The 23,325-nt window shown below is 41.0% G+C and overlaps 1 protein-coding gene across 2 annotated transcripts in view; it reads left to right on the forward strand.

Moving 5' to 3' along the window:
* LOC141144583 (serine/threonine-protein kinase ULK4-like) overlaps positions 1-23,325 on the forward strand; it is a 1,176,078-nt gene that overhangs the window by 137,691 nt on the left and 1,015,062 nt on the right. For both annotated transcript variants that reach the window (XM_073630414.1, XM_073630413.1), the window contains exon 17: positions 10,796-10,874. In XM_073630414.1, coding sequence (XP_073486515.1) covers positions 10,796-10,874 — 79 coding nt within the window. The remainder of the gene's footprint in view (positions 1-10,795; positions 10,875-23,325) is intronic.

Raw genomic sequence — 23,325 nt, forward strand, 5'->3', positions numbered from 1 at the left:
CTCCCCTGTCACCTTTTTTCTCTTGGTGTCAGGAAAAATTGTCAGAAGTGATTCATGCTGATAGCAGACGAATGAAGCAACATACAGAAATTACACTTAGTGCACATAATAGAGACAAATACACACTATAGAGGGATATGGTTTGTTCATATTTCATGCCTGAGGTTTACAACCACTTTCAGTTCTCCGCCCCCTGCTTTCTGAAAGCTCAGACAAGCTGTTTAAATTCTGCACTTTGAACAACTGTAGTGAAGAAAAGATTGCAGACAAACAGGTACAGCATATTTAGGAATTGTTTCCTCTCTGTGTTTCACTTGAGGCCAGTCTCTTCAGTGGGATTATGTAAGGGCTTACAACCACTTAAAGGTTTGCCCCACTTTCCAGAATGGGGGAACATTTGTTAACTTTTGTGGGCTCTGGACAACTTGCATCTCTGTTACTTGGCAGCTATATCGCCAATTGGAAAAAATATATATAAAACACAAAGCGCTGTGATGCTAAATAGCTGATAATTACACATAAAACCAAGTGAGGCTGCTATCAAAAGAGAGTGTTTTCAGAGTCACTTAAAAAGAATAAATAATGATATTTGAAGCGCTTCACAATGTGCATGAAAATGAATATATAAGAATAAATATAAATAGTCAAATAAATCCAGCGGTGAGTAAAAATTCCTATAAAATCCAGCAATCAAAATAGTGTGAAATTATTAAAAATTAGTGACACCAAATGTGTAAAAAATTCACATAAAAAATCCACATAAAAATAAATATATAGGGATGTATTCAGAAGGTTCAATTATACAGGTGTAGAATCCTGATTGGTATAGAGCTTTTGATCACTAGCAAAGCTGTTTAAAAACACTTGCTTAATTAAGGTGCTCATTGATAGTACCAATGTGTTTTTTGCTTCTATTCACAACCAATGTGGGAATCATAAACAGGCAGATAAGAGAAAAAAAACAATCATTGCGCAATAGTTAGGATACCAAGGTACACAGGCAAACTTCAATCCACTCACGTGTGCCTTATAATGATAAGGCATATGCAGGTTTTACTATAGCAGTCAGCCGCCTTAGACAGGAGCAGATTCAGTGCAGTACACTGCAGTACACTGTGTGAAACTGCTGATCTGCACAGAGCTTCCTTGGCTCCTCCTGCACAGAGCCAAGGAAGCTCTGTGCAGATCAGCAGTTTCACACAGTGTACTGCACTGAATCTGCTCCTGTCTAAGGCGGCTGACTGCTATAGTAAAACCTGCATATGCCTTATCATTATAAGGCACACGTGAGTGGATTGAAGTTTGCCTGTGTACCTTGGTATCCTAACTATTGCACAATGATTGGTTTTTTTCTCTTATCTGCCTGTTTATGATTCCCACATTGGTTGTGAATAGAAGCAAAAAACACATTGGTACTATCAATGAGCACCTTAATTAAGCAAGTGTTTTTAAACAGCTTTGCTAGTGATCAAAAGCTCTATACCAATCAGGATTCTACACCTGTATAATTGAACCTTCTGAATACATCCCTATATATTTATTTTTATGTGGATTTTTTATGTGAATTTTTTACACATTTGGTGTCACTAATTTTTAATAATTTCACACTATTTTGATTGCTGGATTTTATAGGAATTTTTACTCACCGCTGGATTTATTTGACTATTTATATTTATTCTTATATATTCATTTTCATGCACATTGTGAAGCGCTTCAAATATCATTATTTATATCGCCAATTCCCACCATTGTCTAGATGTGATTCAGGCTGTGAGAGTTTATCTTAAAGAGAAACTATAGTCTGCTCACATAATTTCTAATAAAAAACATCTTTGCCATTCTGAAACTTCCCTCCAACCACTTTGCATATTATTTTATATATACTGTGATTCTGTACTCGCCAAAAATGCTGCAGGAATCTCCCTTTACCAAGTCTGGCTGCAGCCATTTTAACTGTGGGCAGCTGAAGCTGCTGCCTGTTCACTTCCTGGATTTACACAGACATCCATCTCTGCAGCTCTCATTGGCCCTCTTAGGACTTATCCCCCCCTCCCTTCCTGGCAAACTCTCAGGAGAGTGAGAGAGAGCTTTGCATGATGTCATAAGCCTAGGCTTTTTACCTGACAAGAAACAGGAAGTGGGCTGATTTAATAGATGGAAAGATGAAAAAATTACTGAAGGTCCACTCTAATGCACAAAAAATATTTTTAAAACTCACCACAAGAAGACACATGTTCATTATAGTGCACTAGTACACATTCAAGACCCTCTGCCTCACCCACAAATGCCTACATGGATGCGCGCCTCAATACCTATGTAAGAAAATAAAACGCTTTGTACCTAATCACAGTCTTCGATCAATCTACCAAAACCTCCTCCACGTTCCCAATCCCGATACAAATCGAAGGGAGAACGAAGATTCGCAGTCCAAGGACCACGGCTATGGAACACTCTACCGACCAACATCCGTATGGAAGAAAACCATCAGGCCTTCAGGAAGAAACTCAAGACCTACCTCTTCTAACAAGCTGGACCCACAGGATGGACCAAGCGCCTTGAGGCGATTCAGTTCGCATTTGCAGCGCTATACAAGTCATTCATTCATTCAGTGTTGATGCATTACCCACTGCTGTAACACTACATCGAAGTGCCATTCCAAACTACATTTCTATCTCACAACCGGGTGGTCTTAATATCATGTAAGTGAAATCAGGAGGTCAGAGATAAACAGGCAAGCATTGTTTAGTACCTACTTTAGCCCTCGTTGACATTGAATGCGGCTTTGAAATTGTGTGACTTCATCTAAAATTGCATGATTTCAAAGCTGCATGTCAGTGTGACTTTGGGTGTGACTTGGAAGACATTTGTGCGGCTTCATGCACAGATGTCTATGCAAGTCGCACCTGAAATCACCAAAAGTAGTGCAGGAACGACTTTTTCAGATCGATATGGCACCGCAAAGTCGGTGTCGCCCCGATTTGAACAGTGCTATTGCCGACAATAGGATGCGACTCGTCCCCCCGTTGTAAACAAGGGCTTAGTGGGTAATATTTTAGGTTCTGCTGCTTGATTCTTCTTGGTGTAAGTAAGCAAAAACCCTTTGCTTTCCCTTCATTCAGATTTTATACATCAGTTGGAATTATGTTGAATGACCCTGCAAACGTTAACTGAGTTTTTTTTTTTTTTTTTTAGTAAAATACTGCCTATTTAAATTTTATATTTTGATTACTCCAGATAATCAAAAGCAATAAAAGTGAGCATTCAAGAGATGAAAGGATGTAGTAAAATATGTTTTTTCCGATGGGCCAAGGATATTGTCTCCAATTAGTTGCACTGTGATTGATATTACTGCATACATTTTAATGCACACTTAATAAATCTTGAAGGAACCGTGTAGCCTAGTTCTATCATAAGTAATTGATGCTAGTAGTAAGCTGTTTTAGCTTAGCTGAAATATTACTAAATTAATTTAATGCAGCTGTAACATGTTTGTCAATATTATTTTTTTTTAAATTGTGCTATATTTATCTATTTAATTTCCATATAAAGTACATAACAAGCTAGGCGTTTTTCTAGATGTTACGCTTTATGGACAGAGAATGCCCAGTACATCCATTGTACATGTTAAATAACCTCTGTAATAGCTATTCATAATTTATGTCCAAATCAGATAACATTACATAAATTGTATTTGCATCCTAATGGCTGCTTGTAATTAATTGCATCAAGTTACAGCAAATATATTGAAGAATCTTGTGTCATACTACCCTCTAGTGGAATATATCAGAAGTGGCTACTAATGAACAGAATTTATGTCGGGTGTGGTAGGATGAAAAATGGAAATCAATTCTTTGTTCATAGTACAGCAAGAACCGCAAAAAACGTTCTGCACTGCCTATAATACAAACATAACATTTATAAAAACTCTTATTTTTGTTTTTATCTTAGTAACCTAGTGACATATTTTGGTACCATTACATATACAGATTTGTAGATGCTGCATAAAATGCTCTGCCTAAAAAAAAAAAAATAAATAAATAAAAAAATTGAATGGGGTATTTTTTTTTCAGTTCTGCAGAGCTTTTTGTTAAATCCTGTGGTTCACCTTTTGTTTTCTGGTGGGCTCAAAATTTGAACAAGGTATTTGTCCCACAGCAGACTGATAGCCCATTCACTTTTATTGCTTCTCCTAGCGGTTCCCTCTTTGGAAGAGTGTGCCTACATGTTTATCTTACTTTGTTCTGTTGTGGACCTGAATGTTGCATTAACCACTTCAGCCCCGGTCCATTTGGCTGTCAGATGACCGGGCCACTTTTTGCGATTCGGCACTGCGTCGCTTTAACTGACAATTGCGCGGTCGTGCGACGTGGCTCCCAAACAAAATTGATGTCCTTTTTTTTCCCACAAATAGAGCTTTCTTTTGGTGCTATTTGATCACCTATTTTTTGTGTTATAAACAAAAATAGAGCAACAATTTTTTTAAAAAAAAAGCATTATTTTGTACTTTTTGCTATAATAAATATCTCCAATTTTTTTTAAAAAAAGCAAATTTTTCTTCAGTTTAGGCCGATACGTATGCTACATATTTTTGGTAAAAAAATCGCAATAAGGGTATATTGATTGGTTTGCACAAAAGTTATAGCGTCTACAAAAGAGGGGGTTTTATGTCAATTTTTTTAATTTTTTTTTTTTTTTTTTACTAGTTATGACGGCGATCTGCGATTTTTTTTTTTTATCGTGACTGTGACATTATGGCGGACACATCAGACTTTTTTGACACTATTTTGGGACCATTGTCATTTATACAGCAATCAATGCTATAAAAATGTATTGATTACTGTGTAAATGACACTGGCAGTGAAGGTGTTAACCACTAGCTGGTGGGGAAGGGGTTAATTGTGTCCTAGGGAGTGATTCTAACTGTTAGGGGGCGTGGCTTACTGTGACACGTCACTGAACGCTGCTCCCGATGAGAGGGAGCAGACAATCAGTGTTGTTTCATTAGGCAGAACAGGGAGATGCCTTGTTTACAAAGGCATCCCCCTGTTCTGCTGTTCTGAGAACCGATCTCGGGACACCGGTAGTCATTGAGTCCGTGGGTCTCGTGGGCAGGGTCACTGAGATCGCGGCGGGAGGCAGGTTCAAAGCATTGTATATATACATTGCTTTGCCTCCCCGTGCCATTCTGTCGACGTAAATGTGCGTGAGGCAGTCGGCAAGCAGTTAAAGTAGAACTATAGGCAAAACTTTTTTTTTTCATTTTGGATAGAGCAAGGGAGGGCTATAACCCGTCAGATTTTTTTTTTTTGGCCATCTGTGACCCATTGCAGAGATTTACCTTCACTTCCTGTCCCATAGCCAAACAGGAAGTGCGAGGAAATCCCTGCAAATTAAGGGAATTCCTTGGGGATCCCCATGTCACTAGAACTACAAGTGTCCCTATTGGAAGATTTCCCCTCTATTACTTTTCTAGGGACAACCACAATTTTAGGATTTTCTTTCACTTTCACTCACTTTTAATGCTAATGGTAAAAAGGACAAATAATGAGGGCAAATCTTCTTAACCGGCGCATAGACAGCAGTAAAAACTGATAGATGTTCTAATCCCTCTCCACTCTTTCCAAAACTAAAAAAAAGTTTTGCCTTTAGTTATACTTTAAGCGTTTCATGCATTGCAAACTATGCCAACCAGGTCAGTGTAGGCTCTTTCTCATTGCAAAGGCTTGTAGAAAATTTAGGGCAGCATGTAGATAAGAATAATTTTGTAGCATGTTGCAGGGCCGATCTACTTATGGTGGAAAAAAATAACATAATTTAAGGAAAAAGGACTCTCAAGGGATTAACAAAGGTTAGCCTATTTCTATATGCACTCTTATTTAAAATAGTCTCACAACAGTTCATTATTTATTGCATAATAATGGTGTTCTGACCATCCATACACACTCACCTCTCCCTCCTGCAGTGCTGCTCCTCGTTGCCAGCCTCTCCCCACTACAGCATTGACACCACTGTAGTAATGTTGGTTTTAGAGCAATTTGTAACTTTTAATATCCTAAAAACTACAATTTTATAATATTGTAGTGCTTAATTACATTGGTATAGGCTATCCAACATTAAAGTAGAACTTTGGACAAAACTTTTGTTTTTTTCAGTTTTGATAGAGAAAGAGAGAGTTATAACCCCTGTAAGGTTTTTTGTTTGCCATCTTTGTCCCATTTGGGTGATATACCTTCACTTCCTGTACCATAGCCAAACAGGAAGTGAGAGGAAATCCCTGAAAATTAAGGGAGTTTCTTTGGGACCCCCTCATCACCAGAACTAGTGTCCCCATTGGAAGATTTTCACTCTATTACTTTTCTGGGGACAACCTAAAATGTAGGATTTTCTTTTACTTTCAATGATTATGGTGAATCACCCTAAGGGGGGCGCACAGGCAGCAAAAAATGCCTAATAGGTGTTCTAATCCCTCTCCAATCTGACCAAAACTAAAAAAATAAAATTTTTCCTTTAGTTGTACTTAAATAGAAACTGTCATGCATTACTTTTGAAGTGATTTGACACTGCTGGCGCATCAACACATTTTGTAGTGGCATTGTTGACACAGAAAATGTGCTAATATATACAAAAAAATTGTATTTTTTTGCAGCCATGGGTTGAAGCAAAAAAAATTGCTTAAATTCCCTCATCAACACAGACTGTGTTGATTTGGGAATCCTTACTGCCTGGCCACTGTCTTCTCCCGGTAGGGGGTGGGCGGGGGAAGCCATCCTTGCTGGGAGAAGACAGTGATTATCTTTAGCGGCTATAGCAGCCACTAGCGGTAATCGCAAGAGAATCCACCAGGCTGGTTGTACCCAAGTTGATAGATTGATCAACTTGGTACATTCAGTGTGCCCATTAATGACTCGAATCTCGGCCGGTTCCTACTGAAATGTCTGAGATTCGAACTGTGTATGGCCGGCCTAACTTTACTTATGGTGAGAAAAAAAAAAAAAAAACAGCTCCCTCTGTGTGACCAATATACATTGCAGGGATTTTAATAAACTTTGTAGAAGATTCCTATTTTTTGTTGCTTTGAAGTTTGCTCTATAAAACAAACGTTTTACCATGTGCTTTGGATACTCATTCTGAATGTGAGGGTCTAGTTCATTATAATCAACTGTTGCACTTCCTGGGTTTTAATGAGGAAAGCTGCAGGGTCTGCATCCCTTTAGAAGTATTTAATCCTTTGGCAGTATCTCACCAAAAATAAAATTCTTGTTGCAGAAGTTGTCAAACATTTGATTTGTATCTTAGTGCAGACTTCTGGAAAAATGAGTGAGCCAATTTCACAAGCAGAAAATTACATTTTTAAAGGCGTTCTTTTCACCTACAATGTACAGAATGCATCCAGGTTACCATATTGGGCAGCACAATTGCTAAGTGGTTAGCACTTCCACCTAGCAGCACTAGGGTCGTCCGTTCAAATCCCAGCCCAACCGCCTGCACAGAGTTTGCATGTTCTTCCTACACCTGCGTGGGTTTCCTTCGGGTACTCCGGTTTCCTCTCACAGTCCAAAAACATGCTGGTAGGTTAATTGGCTCTTGTCTATATTGGCGCTAGTATGTGTATGTATGAATGCGAGTTAGAAATTTTAGATTGTAAGTTCCTTGAGGGCAGGAACTGACGTGAATGTACAATATACTGTATTAATCAGCGTATAACACGCACCTTTCCCCCCTGAAAATCAGGGGGAAATTATGTGTGTGTAATATACGCCGATTCCTGCTCTCTCTGAGGGGGAAGAGGAGGGGCGAGCGCCGCTGGATTACACACAGCCGCGATCTCCTGTGTACCAGGTGCTCAGTCACACACAGTCCCGCCTCCTGGCCTGGCATTGGACCACTGTTCTAGCTATCATAGGAGCCAGACCAGGAGGCAGGACTGTGTGTGACTGAACGCCGGAAATGGTGGCTCTGTGTAATCTGACACTGGTGAGGCTGCGGATGGGCACTGTGCAGGCTGCATTAATTGACAATGGTGAGGCTGCAGATGGGTACTGTTCAGGCTGCGTTAATTGCCAATGGTAATGCTCCAGATGGGCACTGTGCAGGCTGCATTAATTGGCAATGGTGAGGCTGCAGATGGGTACTGTTCAGGCTGCGTTAATTGCCAATGGTAATGCTCCAGATGGGCACTGTGCAGGCTGCATTAATTGGCAATGGTGAGGCTGCAGATGGCCAATGAAGAGGCTGCAGACAGGCACTGATTAGGCTGCATTGATGGGCAAAGGGGAGGCTGCAGATGGGCACTGATCAGGCTGCATTGATAGACTGTGACCCTTATTTTGCTGCAAAGTTCTTTATTTAAAATGTTTACATTTTTTTCCTGAAACTTCCCTCTTCAAATTAAAGTGCGTGTTATACGCCGATAAATAGGGTATATGTGTAAAGCGCTGCATAAATTGACAGCTCTATAAAAATACTTGTAGTCATTTAAAAGAAATTAATCAAATATTGCGTTGAATTTTACAGCATATTACAGCACTGCAGATTGAAAAGGAAGCATGATTTTAATAACATTAAATTAGAACATGACTTGTGTAGCAATTGTAAATGCTATATTATAATTTTTTTTATTAATTTGCTGCTTTTTTCAATGAGTTACGCTTTAAATCCTCTCCTCTGTGTCTATTAGTATTTAAAATAAAACTCCAGGAATAGGAACAGATTTTAAAAAATTGCTGGCTTATAAGGGGATAAACCCAAAAAAGTGTATGCCATATCATGGACTTATTTCTTTTATTTACTATTTCATTTTTACTGAGCCCCCGGAGTACAGCTATCTGCATACTTATGGTGCTCCAACAGTGGACCTTCCGGTCTCTGATACAAAAGCTTCAGAGTCGTGTGCTGTACTGCCACTCTGCCCATCCCCTCTTCTCCTCTTGCCTAATCACAGAAGTTTTTGTATTTTGTGAATCCATTCACAGCATAGAACATATTTTGTTAATGGACAGTAGAGGGGAGGGGCAGGCAGTGACACAGCATCTCTCCTGTCCGAGTGCCAGCAGTATAGCTATACTCCCGACACTCAGTAAAAATGTAAAAAAGTAAATAAAAAAGATAAGTCCATGAAGTGGCATACACCTTAATGGACTTAACCCCTTATAAACCAGCAGATTTTTTTTTTTAAACTGCTGCAATTCTTGGAATTCTTTAAAGTTTCCAAAATAGGCACATGGTATGTGGCTACAAGTATGTCGACACCCCTGCACACTATTGAGGTATGAGGTTTCCAGAAAAGGGTACAGCTTTCAAAGACATTTTAGACAATTGTGCACACCCAAACTTGTGACAACAGTATGAGGAAGGCTTTTTGCTTCTCCAGCATGACCTGAAGTCCTATCCACAAAACCAGCTCCATAAAAACAAAGTACAAGACTTCCTGAAAGAGTGGCGACTGCTATAGCCAGCATGAGGTTGGGATGAGTATAGGCAGCTTTGGGGAAACCGTTTGTTTTTCAGCTGATGTTTTATTATGAACCTGTTTTTTTTTTTAATTGGCCATGTTATAGAAGTGATAAACACATGGTGATTGTGCCAGTCCATGAGATGTCACTACTGGTTGTCATATCTATTGTGGGGTCATTGGTGAATAGTTCTTGTGGCCTAGATTTAAAATAAAAAATTGGGGAGAGTACAAGGTTGTTGTAACAATTATAATCTTATTGCAGTACAATTGATGGAAGGTTGACTTTGATACTCCCTGTTCCCAAATCAGATCTAGGTGATGCAGTTGCTGCTGTATTCACACCCAACTTATCTTGTTAATGGTTAGTTCTCTGGAAATGGCCAATCTCCAAAGAGTTTCCCATTGCCAATTAGTGTGTTTTTTGTATGAAAACTGATTTTTTTCTAAAGACAAATTTTTTTTTTTTTTCCGTTGTACATAGAGTGCAGAGAGATCAGAATGCTTGTCATTGTTTGTTGCTGTCTGTGCCACCCTCTCTATTTGCCCTGCTTACCGTTATCATTGAAAGTGAAAGTAAAGAAAATCCCAAATCTTGAAAAGTAAGGCTGCTTTCACACTGGGGCGGTAGGGGGCGTCGGCGGTAAAACAGCGCTATTTTTAGTGCTGCTTTACCAGCGGTATTCGGCCGCTAGCGGTGCGGTTTTAACCCCCGCTGGCGGCCGAAAAAGGGTTAAAACTGCTCGTATAGCGCGGCTATAGCCGCGGTATTGCCGCGGTATAGCCGTGCTGCCCCATTGACTTCAATGGGCAGGAGCGGTGAATACACCGCTCCTTCACCGCTCCAAAGATGCGGCTGGCAGGAGTTTCTTTCTTCTCCTGTCAGCGCACCGCTTCAGTGTGAAAGCCCTCGGGCTTTCACACTGAACAAACAGCAGCGGCTGTTTTGGGTCGGTTTGCAGGCGGTATTTTTGACGCAATAACGCCTGCAAACCGCCCCAGTGTGAAAGGGCTCTAACAGAGGGGAAATCTTCCAACGGGGACACTAGTTCTGGTGACCTGGGGGCCCCCAAGGAATTGCCTTAATTTGCCAGGCTTTCCTCCCTTACTCTATCCACAATGAAAAAAAAAGTTTTGTCTATAGTTCTACTTTTTAAGTAGTGTGGCCTCAGTAAGTTTGTGTAGGTTGCACACTTTGTGTCATTTTAAAGCTTTCTACTGTGTTGATCCAAGGCTAAGGAGTTATTGAGAAAAGGGGAGCTGTGTACTAGTCCATTAGAATTCCTATCAGCTCATCTTTTCACTGTAAGTACTTGTTATCACGTTTTTATTTTCTCTTTTCAGACGTGTAAAAGTGGTGAGAGTCATTGGCCTATTGGCTGCGCATACGACAGAGCTTAAAGAAGATGTTCCTGTTGTAGAGGTACATTAAAGGATGATTCTTAAATTATTGGTTAGCATTGTGTACAACTTTATACATTTTAAATATTGATTAGAACTGCATCCAGATAGGAATTTGTTTACCCTAAAACAAAATAGATTACTAATTTTTTGGTGAAATTAATTGGAGGTTGGTCACTAAAATTAACAGGGTCTTAAGAACTCTGGATTCCTCCATTTCTTTGAAGCCAGTATGCAGACTTCGCTCAACAGTGATGTCTGTTTAAAACAAATTAATATCACATACTACCACTGCAAACAAGTTGTGATACAATATATATATATATATATATATATATATATATATATATATATATAAATATATATATATATATATATATATATAATACACACACAGTGGGGACAAAAAGTATTCAGGCCCCCTTACATTTTTCACTCTTTGTTATATTGCAGCCATTTGCTAAAATCATTTAAGTTCATTTTTTTCCTCATCAATGTACACAGAGCACCCCATATTGGCAGAAAAACAAAGAATTGTTGACATTTTTGCAGATTTATTAAAAAAGAAAAACTGAAATATCACATAGTCCTAAGTATTCAGACCCTTTGCTGTGACACTCATATATTTAACTCAGGTGCTGTCCATTTCTTCTAATCATCCTTGAGATGGTTCTACACCTTAATTTGAGTCCAGCTGTGTTTGATTATACTGATTGGACTTGATTAGGAAAGCCACACACCTATCTACTCACAGTTCATGTCAGAGCAAATGAGAATCATGAGGTCAAAGGAACTGCCTGAAGAGCTCAGAGACAGAATTGTGGCAAGGCACAGATCTGGCCAAGGTTTAAAAAAAAATTTGCTGCACCTAAGGTTCCTAAGAGCACAGTGGCCTCCATAATCCTTAAATGGAAGACGTTTGGGACGACCAGAACCCTTCCTAGAGCTGGCCGTCCGGCCAAACTGAGAAATCAGGGGAGAAGAGCCTTGGTGAGAGAGGTAAAGAAGAACCCAAAGATCACTGTGGCTGAGCTCCAGAGATGCAGTCGGGAGATGGGAGAAAGTTGTAGAAAGTCAACCATCACTGCAGCCCTCCACCAGTTGGGGCTTCATGGCAGAATGGCCTGATGGAAGCCTCTCCTCAGTGCAAGACACATGAAAGCTCGCATGGAGTTTGCTAAAAAACACCTGAATTACTCCAAGATGGTGAGAAATAAGATTCTTTGGTCTGATGAGACCAAGATAGAACTTTTTGGCCTTAATTCTAAGGGTACGTGTGGAGAAAACCAGGCACTGCTCATCACCTGTCCAATACAGTCCCAACAGTGAAGCATGGTGGTGGCAGCATCATGCTGTGGGGGTGTTTTTCAGCTGCAGGGACAGGACAACTGGTTGCAATCGAGGGGAAGATGAATGCGGCCAAGTACAGGGATATCCTGGACGAAAACCTTCTCCAGAGTGCTCAGGACCTCAGACTGGGCCAAAGGTTTACCATCCAACAAGACACTGACCCTAAGCACACAGCAAAAATAACGAAGGAGTGGCTTCACAACCACTCCGTGACTGTTCTTGAATGGCCCAGCCAGAGCCCTGACTTAAGCCCAATTGAGCATCTCTGGAGAGACCTAAAAATGGCTTTCCACCAACATTTACCATCCAACCTGACAGAACTGGAGAGGATTTGCAAGGAAGAATGAGAGAGGATCCCCAAATCCTGGTGTGAAAAACTTGTTGCGGCTTTCCCAAAAAGACTTATGGCTGTATTAGATCAAAAGGGTGATTCTACTAAATACTGAGCACAGGGTTGAATACTTAGGACCATGTGATATTTCAGTTTTTCTTTTTTAATAAATCTGCAAAAAATGTCAACAATCCTGTGTTTTTCTGTCAATATGGGCTGCTGTGTGTACATTAATGAGAAAAAAAAATGAACTTAAATGATTTTACCAAATGGCTGCAATATAATAAAGAGTGAAAAATTTAAGGGGGTCTGAATACTTTCCGTCCCCACTGTGTGTGTGTGTGTATATGTATGTATGTATATATATATATATATATATATATATATATACATACTGTACATACATACATACACACAGTGTATATAAAAGGTCTACACACCCCTGTTAAAATGTTAGGTTTCTGTGATTGAAAAAAATGAGACCAAGATTTCAGAACTGTTTACACCTTTTAATGTGACCTATAAACTGAACAACTCAGTTGAACAGCAAACTGAAATCTTTTAAGTGGAGGGAAGTAAAAATAAAAAAAACTAAAATAATATATGGTTGCATATGTGTACACTCTTAAGCTAATACTTTGTTGAAGCACCTTTTGATTTTATTACAGCACTCAGTCTTTTTGGGTATCAGTCTACCAGCGTGGCACATCATGACTTTGCAATATTTGCCCACTCTTCTTTGCAAAAACACTCCAAATCTGTCAGATTGCGAGGGCATCTCCTGTGCACAGCCCTCCTCAGATCACCCCACATATTTTCAATCGGATTCAAGTCTGGGCTCTAGCTGGGCCATTCCAAAACTTTAATCTTCTTCTGGTGAAGCCATTCCTTTGTTGATTTGGATGTATGCTTTGGGTCGTTGTCATGCTGAAAGATGAAGCTCCTCTTCATGTTCAGCTTTCTAGCAGAAGCCTGAATGTTTTGTGTCAATATTGACTGGTATTTGGAACTGTTCATAATTCCCTCTACCCTAACTAGGGCCCCTGTTCCAGCCAAAGATAAGCAGCCCCAAAGCATGATGCTGCCACCTCCATGCTTCACTGTGGGTATGGTGGGTTTTTTTTTGGTGATGTGCGGTGTTGTTTTTGCACCAAACATATTTTTTGGAATTATGGCCAAAAAGTTCAACCTTAGTTTCATCAGACCATGACACATTTTCCCACATGCTTTTGGGCGACTTCAGGTGTGTTTTTGCCAAATTTACCTGGGCTTGGATGTTTTTCTTCGTAAGAAAAGGCTTCCATCTTGCCACTCTACCCCATAGCCCAGACATAGGAAGAATACGGGAGATTGTTGTCACATATACCACACAGCCAATACTTGCCAGATATTCCTGCAGCTCCTTTAATGTTGCTGTAGGCCTCTTGGCAGCCTCCCTGACCAGTTTTCTTCTCGTCTTTTCATCAATTTTGGAGGGACATCCAGTTCTTGGTAATGTCACTGTTGTGCCATATTTTCTCCAAAGCATCAGAGGGATCTCATTCTTAAAAGTATATCAGTCTGGGGAAGGGTACAGCATAATTTCCAAGGCATTAGATATACCATGGAACACAGTGTAGACAGTCATTATCAAGTGGAGAGAATATGGTTTGTTTTTATAACCACTTTAAGACCAGCCTCGTTTTGGATTTTAGGTGTTTACATGTTTAAAACAGGTTTTTCTGCTAGAAAATTACTTAGAACCCCCAAACATTATATATGGTTTTTCTTCTAACACCCTAGAGAATACAATGGCGGTCATTGCAATACTTTTTTTTGCACCGTATTTGCGCAGCGGTCTTATAAGCGCACTTTTTTTGGAAAAAATTCACTTTTTTGAATAAAAAAATAAAACAGCAGTAAAGTTATCCCAATTTTTTTTTATATTGTGAAATATAATGTTACGCCGAGTAAATTGATACCCAACATGTCATGCTTGAAAATTGCGCCCGCTCGTGGAATGGCGTCAAACTTTTACCCTCAAAAATCTCCATAGGCGACGTTTAAAAAATTCTACAGGTTGCATATTTTGCGCTACAGAGGAGGTCTAGGGCTAGAATTATTGCTCTCGCTCTACCGGTCGCGGCGATACCTCACATGTGTGGTTTGACCACCGTTTTCATATGCGGGCGCTACTCGCGTATGCGTTCGCTTCTGCGCACGAGCTCGTCGGGACAGGGGGGTTTTTAAAAATTTTTTTTTTTATTTTTATTATTTATTTTACAATATTTTATTTATTTTTACACTTTTTAAAAAAAAAAAAAAAAATTGTGTCACTTTTATTTCTATTACAAGGAATGTAAACATCCCTTGTAATAGAAAAAAGCATGGCAGGACCTCTTAAATATGAGATCTGGGGTCAAAAAGACCTCAGATCTCATATTTACACTAAAATGCAATAAAAAAAAAAAAAAAAAAAAAAGTCATTTAGAAAAATGACATTTGAAAAAATATGCCTTTAAGAGGCGTGGACGGAAGTGACGTTTTGACGTCGCTTCCGCCCAGCAGTGTCATGGAGACGAGTGAGCGCCATCTTGGCCTCACTCATCTCTATACACACCACGGCAGAGGACGCGATCGCCTCCGCCGCTACCGACGGCTCCGGTAAGCGGCGGAGCGCACCGGATCACGGCGGGAGGGGGGGGCCCCTCTCCCGCCACCGATAAAAGTGATCTCGCGGCGAATCCTCCGCAGGGACCACTTTTATCTGAAAGCCGGCCGCCGCACGAAAACGGGGATACCGGGGATATGGCAGCTAGCTGCTGCCATAACAACGATATCCCCGTTCAAACTTAGGACGTATATAGTCGTGCGGCGGTCGGGAAGTGGTTAAAAAAGAAAGGTTTACAATCACTTTAAAGGTGGAAAAAAATTCTGAAATGATTTATATACCGTATTTATCGGCGTATAACACGCACTTTTTTCCCCTTAAAATCAGGGGAAAGTCGCAGGTGCGTGTTATACGCCGATCCCCGGCGATCCCGAGCTGTCCAAATTTCAAAATCGCGGACCGCGATTTGAAAATGGCACCGCCGGAGCCGAAGTACAAAGAGCCGGTCCTCGGCTCTTTACGGCGGCTCTCGTTTACTTTCGGCTCCACTCGTAGTCCCGAGCGGAGCTATCCGAACCTACTCGAATAGCTCCGCTCGGGACTACGAGTGGAGCCGAAAGTAAACGAGAGCCGCCGGAAAGAGCCGAGGACCGGCTCTGTGTACTTCAGCGCCGGCGGCGCCATTTTCAAATCGCGGACCGCGATTTTGAAGCCCTGGAAGCAGGGACAGGGGATCACAGGCTGCACTGGGGCAGGCTGCACTGGGGAAGGCTGCACTGGGGAAGGCTGCACTGGGGCAGGCTGCACTGGGGAAGGCTGCACTGACAAGGCTGCACTGGGGAAGGCTGCACTGACAAGGCTGCACTGGGGAAGGCTGCACTGACAAGGCTGCACTGGGGAAGGCTGCACTGACATGGCTGCACTGACAAGGCTGCACTGGGGAAGGCTGCACTGACAAGGCTGCACTGGGGAAGGCTGCACTGACATGGCTGCACTGACAAGGCTGCACTGGGGAAGGCTGCACTGACAAGGCTGCACTGGGGAAGGCTGCACTGACATGGCTGCACTGACAAGGCTGCACTGGGGAAGGCTGCACTGACAAGGCTGCACTGGGGAAGGCTGCACTGGGGAAGGCTGCACTGGGGAAGGCTGCACTGACAAGGCTGCACTGACAAGGCTGCACTGACAAGGCTGCAATGAAGGGCATTTAAATGTAATTTTTTTTCCCTTCAACTTCCCTCCTAAAAGTTTTTTTTCCTTAAAATTCCCTCCTAAATTGGGGTGCGTGTTATACGCCGGTGCGTGTTATACGCCGATAAATACGGTATGTCTTATTTTTTTTTACATCACAAAAACCTGACATTTTAACAGGGGCATGTAGACTTTTTATATCCACTGTATATGTATAAAGAAAATATATAAATATTGAGAACTATGATGTTTGTGTAATTCAATATTTGCATTTCATTTAGTATGTATTTATTATACAGCATATTTCAGGTGTTTATAATAGCATTTTCTTAGCTGCCATTTTCCTCTGTTATGAATCCTGATATGCATAGCAGGTTTAAGCCCATGCAGAAGTTTTTCTTAGGTTTTTGGTAGACTATTAAGTAGTCCTTCATCCTCACTCTGGTTTGATATTACAGGGCTAATGTAAACCAGAGCATTGTGCTGTACGTTGGAAAGTCCTGCATTCTGCAGCAGACATGAGTGTATATATTTGCAAGTGCAGTTGGTGTAAAGAAACCTTCAGGCTGGAGATAGACTAATAACAATTTGGCTGCACAGTCCTTTGATAAGACAGATGGGCAGTCAGCTGCACACCAATATCCATTACCTGTAACTTCATCCTATAGATGGTGGTAAACTTCAGAGATCCTTCATGTATACCTCTAATGCTCATCACCAACTCTTTCATCTAAGCTGGTTAATTTTTTAAGACCTTTTTTTCTTTTTATTAAACCATAGCGCATGTCCCATTATTAGAAGGTTTTGAAACATACAGTAAATGTATTTGGATTTGTGGATACCAGCATTTTTCTGATGTCAATCAAAATGCAAAACAAGCTTTAAAGGAGGTCAGAAGCAGCTCAAATGCATCCCAGATGCATGTTGAATTCATGTTGAAGGTACATTAAAGCATGCTGCATTGCTTATTTACCAAAGACAATGGAAAAAGATAGTTACCATAGTAATTATTTTTATTATACAAGATTTATACAGCGCAAACATTAAGCTTTACAATATAAAAGGGATACAGAACAGTTACAATACAATAAAATACAAGAGGGTTAAGAAGGCCCTGCTCATAAGAGCTTACAATCTAATAGGGTGAGCAAGTGGTACAGAAGGTTGTAACTGCGGGGGATGAGCTGATGGAAGTGATAAAAGATTAGTTGGAGGTGTGATAGGCTTCCCTGAAGAGATGAGTTTTCAGGGATCACCTAAAGGCAGCCAGAGTAGAAGATAGCAGGACAGATTGAGGTAGAGAGTTCCAGAGGATGGGAGAGTCTCTGGAGAAGTCCTGGAGACTAGCATGAGATTAACTTTGAGTTAAAACATTTTCATAGACGAAAACCTGTTCTCATATGACTAAAACTTACAAGCCTAACCTACTCTATCAGAATCTATTTTTTATTTTTTCTGCTCGAGGTTTACTTAGGCGCGCACACACACACTTGCATAATCCTATAGAAAGTGCACTGTTTTACTTTGTGAGTTGATCTTAGTTATTAGTGGGCGATAACGGTTTGTTATAGTTTGTTCCTGTTTTTCTATTAGAGTCTTGGTTACATTATGTGCTGGTAACCTTACAAATGGATGTAGCAGGGGTATTGTTGATTGCTAGATTACTGGGGTTCTTGTGAGTATTGGACGCTGAATATCTGTGTTGCCATAGCAACAACAGTCCATATTTCAATTTTATTTTTTAAAAGAAAATGTATCATGAAAGTCAGTAATTTCGCTTGAAAGGCCTTCTTTTCTTTCAACACATGCCATGGGGAGAACCCCTAAAGTGTCACAGCTAAGATTATTGCTGTGTTTAGATTTTTTTTCCATGCAGGGCAACTAATTGTTCATATAGTTTATCATTGGTTATACAAATATGGAAATTTCATATAAGCACAGTAGGGAAGAACTGTGTTTTTTTTTTCTTGGAACATACGGACAATTAGAGTGGAAAATCAGACCTTTTAAACAGGCTATGTTTCTGCATGGCCATTAGTGTTTGCTATATTACGATGTATTAATATTCTTTTTCCCAAGGTTTGTGGCATAGCAATGTGGTGACAGGTTTCATAGTTATTCTGTAAAAAAAAGTCTCAAAATTGCAATGTGATTCCATATACAGCTTAACTACTTCACTTCTGTATCAGGAAAAAACTAGAAGAAGACCACAGTTATTTACATTATGCTGTGTAGATATTTACCCCTTGGACATTAAACTTATATTTTACATTTGATTTACACAACTGATTGTGTGATTTTCTGCACATCAGACTTGATATCAACTTTGTTTGGATGTAATTACTCATCTCTAACTACCACCACTATGTTTCACTGTGGGAATTGCATTTGTACAGTAATGACTAGACATGTGCACTACTAAATTAGTTTTAGTTTCATTTTAGTTTCATTTGTTTTTTTTTATTTATCGTATCATTCTTTATGATCGGCATTCGTTACTTTGGATCATTCGTAACTTCGGATGTATTAATTCTGTTCCATTCAGTGTTAATAGCTGGTCGAACCTCCTTTGGCAGCAATGACTTCGAGTATGCACTTTCAATAGCTCTGGATCAGACCTGCACAACATTCAGGAGGAATTTTGACCATTTCTCTTGACAAAACTGCTTCAGCTAAGATACATTTGTAGGATGTCTGGTGTCAATGGCTCTCTTGAGGTCTTTGCACAGCTTCTCTATGGGGTTAAGGTTTGGGCTTTGACTGGTCCACTTCAAAAGGCGCATTTTCTTGCATTTACTTTGATACTTAAGGTCATTGTGTTGCTGCATCACCCAGCTTCTACCAAGCTTCAGCTGGCAGACAGCCACCCTGAATTGTCCTGTAGGATATTTTGGTAAACTTGGGATTTCATTTTCCCCTTGATGATGGCAAGTGGTCCAGGCCCTGAGGCAGTGAAGCAAGCCCAAATTATGATGTATCCTACACCATACTTCACCGTTGGGATGATGTTTTGATGTTGGTAAGCTGTACCCTCTTTGTACCATACATAGTGTTGAGTATTCTCCCGAAACAATTCTTGTGACTTCTATCAGTGTTTGGTTAAAGCTTGTAGGAGGATATTTCATTCTACTCTGACTATCATAGGAGGCTTCAGGACCCCTGACCCTCTGTTTGGACAGTGCTGATTGGCCCTGTTCTGAACACATGTACCCTCCCCCAAAAAAAAACAAAAAACAAAAAAAAACTCTCTAGCAAAATACACCAAACTGAGCATGTGCAAAGTGACTCCAAAGGCTCTGTTCTATCAGGAGATGGATTGGGGACATAGAAGAAGGGGAGGATCAGAGAAGACAGGATCAAACAGCTTTTTTACACAATGTGCAGGATTAACCCCTTATGTCCCACAGTGAGTATAACCAGCATGCTTTACTTCATATACAGACTGAATTTACTGTTGTGGGTTTAGTAACACTTTAAAGAGTCATCTGCTTATATTCATGATATAAATGCTACAATCCAACCTAAACCTTCCATAATATTAGCACTGGTTCACACCAGTGTGATTTGTCATGCGATTTGACAGTTCAAAACTGCATTACAATTCGCACCCCCTTACTGTCAATGGAACTGTTCAAATCATTGCGACTCAAGTAGCAAAGACTTTGAAAAAAGTCCCTGCACTACTTTTTTTTGTAATTTCATTGCGACATGCATTGACTTCTGTTAAATGAAGTCTCAAGCCGCACTGATTGGGCGGCTTTGAAATCGCACTGAAGCAGTGTGATTTCTAAGCCACACTGGTGTGAACCAGGGCTTAGGCTATTTGCTGGCCATTATAGTGGCTTCATAAACCAGTACATGTGGACATGTGTAATGATGGAAATGCATGGTTAGTGATATTTCGGTCTATTCACACCTATGTTTTTTCTTTGAGGCTTTTTTTTTTTAAATAAATGGAAATGCGCAAAAATGCATGTCTTAAGGTGTGCATTATGATGCATGTTGGCATTCAATACAAGGTGCATTGCAGCGCCTGTTAAAAATGTGCAACAATGCACATTAGCATGCTTCAACATGCACTTTCTTATCACACCCCTTGCCTAGCCCTGTTGTTCTCTGTATAAGTGTACTGGGTGTCATACTGCATCCAGTACACTCTAATGTGTGTGCCTTTTCACCCACCTCTCTACCTGCCTCTAATGTGTATGCCTATTAGTGCTCCTCTCCTTCTGCCTCTCCCCATGACATTTGCCTTGCCTCACATGGCTGTAGGCAGGGGGTGTCAAGGGGTGCTAATCATCCCTTTATCCCTCTGTACAGCCTGAGGATGCCTTTGACCTTCTCTGTAGAGCTAAAGAGCTCCTGAGACGTGTGATGTTGGTCCAAGCTGATGAGAGTCAATTTTGGGATCCGCTCACAGCACCCTAGGGAGGTTTACATTTTGAGATTAAATGGTATGCTGGTAGGTTTTAGGTTCACAAATACTTTAATTATGCTTAGGCATATAGCTTAGTTATAGTTACAAAGACTATAAATATTGGATACAGAAGATCTTACTTTTTATTTTGGGGTGCAAAAGGAGAAGTTCAAAAATGTCAGCAGTAAATGAACACCAGATACCTGGTAGACATTGTTTTATAGAAACATGCTAGATTTAAAGCTGAACTCCAAGCTGATATAAAGTGTACCAATTAATGCAGCTCTGTTCCAAAGTGCATGCCTCCAATTCTAAAGTAAAACATAGATTAATGTTCTCTGAGCACAGAGAACTGTACCGAAGAACATACTCTACAGATTGTGGGCATCTGGGGGTTAAAGAGCATTTCCAGGCAATACATTAAACAAATTATTGAACCACTACTGCCATAGAATGAAGACTGACTATGCTAAAGTAATTCCATTCAGTTTACCTTATGCTGCGTACACACGATCGGACTTTACGGCATACTTGGTCCGGCGATCTTTTTGACGGACTTTGTACGCTAGGTGCGCCGGACTTAAAAACGGACGGACTTGGACACACACGATCACTCCAAAAGTCTGATGGTTTTGAACGCGGTGACGTACAGCACAAACGACGGGACTAGAAAAAGGAAGTTCAAGCCCCACTACGCCACCCTTTGGGCTCCTTCTGCTAATCTCGTGTTTATCTCGTGTTAGTAGAAGTTTGGTTAGAGACGATTTGCGCTTTTCACACTTCAGCTTATTTCGATTGTTTTCTGCGGTTCAGTTTGTGCTTGTGAGGTTTGTATCTGCTTTTCAGTGCGTGTTGGTCAGTTCGTAACCTGCCTAGCAGGCCGTTCTGGTCCGCTCGTTCCTGATTTTCAGGTCACTCTTCATAGGCCTTGCTGTTCTTCAGTGCGTTTGTTCTAAGTTTGTTTGACCAGCCGACCGTTTTGAAGCCATGTTGCATGGACGTACTCATTCTCGAGTTCGTACTGTGTGGGGACTTGGTGTTGGGGTTAATACTTTGACCCGAGTCTAGTCCATGAACAAGGCGAGGAGGAGTTCATGGATGAAGAATTGGTTGCGCCAGCATGACCAATTCTCGCACATACCTTTGCTCCGTGAGATCCGTGAGAATAATCCTGAGGATTTCAGGAATTTTCTCAGGATGACGGACCCCGTTTTTGAACGTCTGCTGGCTATGCTGACCCCCTATATCAGCAGACAGGATACCTGCACGAGGCAAGCTTTTACTGCGGAGCAGAGGCTAGTTGCCACTTTACGTTACTTGGCGACTGGGAGAAGTCTTCAGGACTTGAAGTTCTCGACAGGCATCTCCCCCCAGGCTCTGGGGATCATAATCCCAGAGACCTGTTCTGCTATTATTCAGGTCCTGCAGAAGGACTATATGAAGGTAAGTTTTTTCCTTTAACATTGCATGATATGTATTTAATGTTTGCTAATGTATTGTCTAAATGTCCTTGTTACCTAATTACCATGCTTTGAATATGCTGGGAATGTCCCCTTTATCTTCATGCATGCCTGTTTTTTTACCTTAATCATTTTTGGGCCTACATGCATATTTCCCTTCACTAACCTCCCCACCATGGAATCCTGGGTCCATTTATACCTCTAGCCTATAGTCCTTTGAACAATGTATATTGTCAGCTCCATTGTACTGTTTTACCCTCCCCCACCCCCTCAAATGTTTGCATCTGTCAGGTGTGTTCTTGGCCCCAATTAGTACCCCTCCCACACCCCCTCAAATGTTTGCAACTGTCAGGTGTGTTCTTGGCCCCAATTAGTACCCCTCCCCCACCCCCTCAAATGTTTGCAACTGTCAGGTGTGTTCTTGGCCCCAATTAGTACCCCTCCCCCACCCCCTCAAATGTTTGCAACTGTCAGGTGTGTTCTTGGCCCCAATTAGTACCCCTCCCCCCACATACAAATTGATCAATGGTCCATCAGAGGGGGTGAGTAGTCTTATAAGTGGGCCTTATTTTTTTTTTTTCAAAAAATAACACATATTAATAATGTTCAACTGCTGTTGTTCAAGAATGTTTTTGTGTAATCTGATATCCAAGTTATGCTTAAAAGTACTTATATTTTTTTTTCTTGTTTGACCCCACAGTTTCCTTCAAACACACAGGAATGGCAGACTGTGGCCTCCCAGTTCGCTGACCATTCGGACTTTCCCAACTGTGTCGGGGCGATCGATGGGAAGCATGTCCGCTTTGTGCCACCACCCCATTCGGGGTCTTATTTCTACAACTATAAGGGGTTCCATAGTGTAGTTTTGATGGCGGTGGTCTCGGCACAATTGGAATTTATGTTCGTGGACGTGGGGAAGAACGGCCGGATGTCTGATGGAGGAGTCTTTGCACAGACCGAGCTGTGCCAGCGTCTCCAGACTGGTGGCCTGAGATTGCTACCTGATGACCAGAATGTGGATGGACCCCCCTCAGTTTTCATCGCTGATGAAGCGTTTGCTCTCGGCGAGCACTTGATGAGGCCGTTCCCCCAAAGGCCACTCACCCCTGAGAGGAGGGTATTTAATTACCGGCT

The sequence above is a fragment of the Aquarana catesbeiana genome, linkage group LG05 (assembly GCF_042186555.1).
Source record: "Aquarana catesbeiana isolate 2022-GZ linkage group LG05, ASM4218655v1, whole genome shotgun sequence".
NCBI classification, from domain to species: domain Eukaryota; kingdom Metazoa; phylum Chordata; class Amphibia; order Anura; family Ranidae; genus Aquarana; species Aquarana catesbeiana.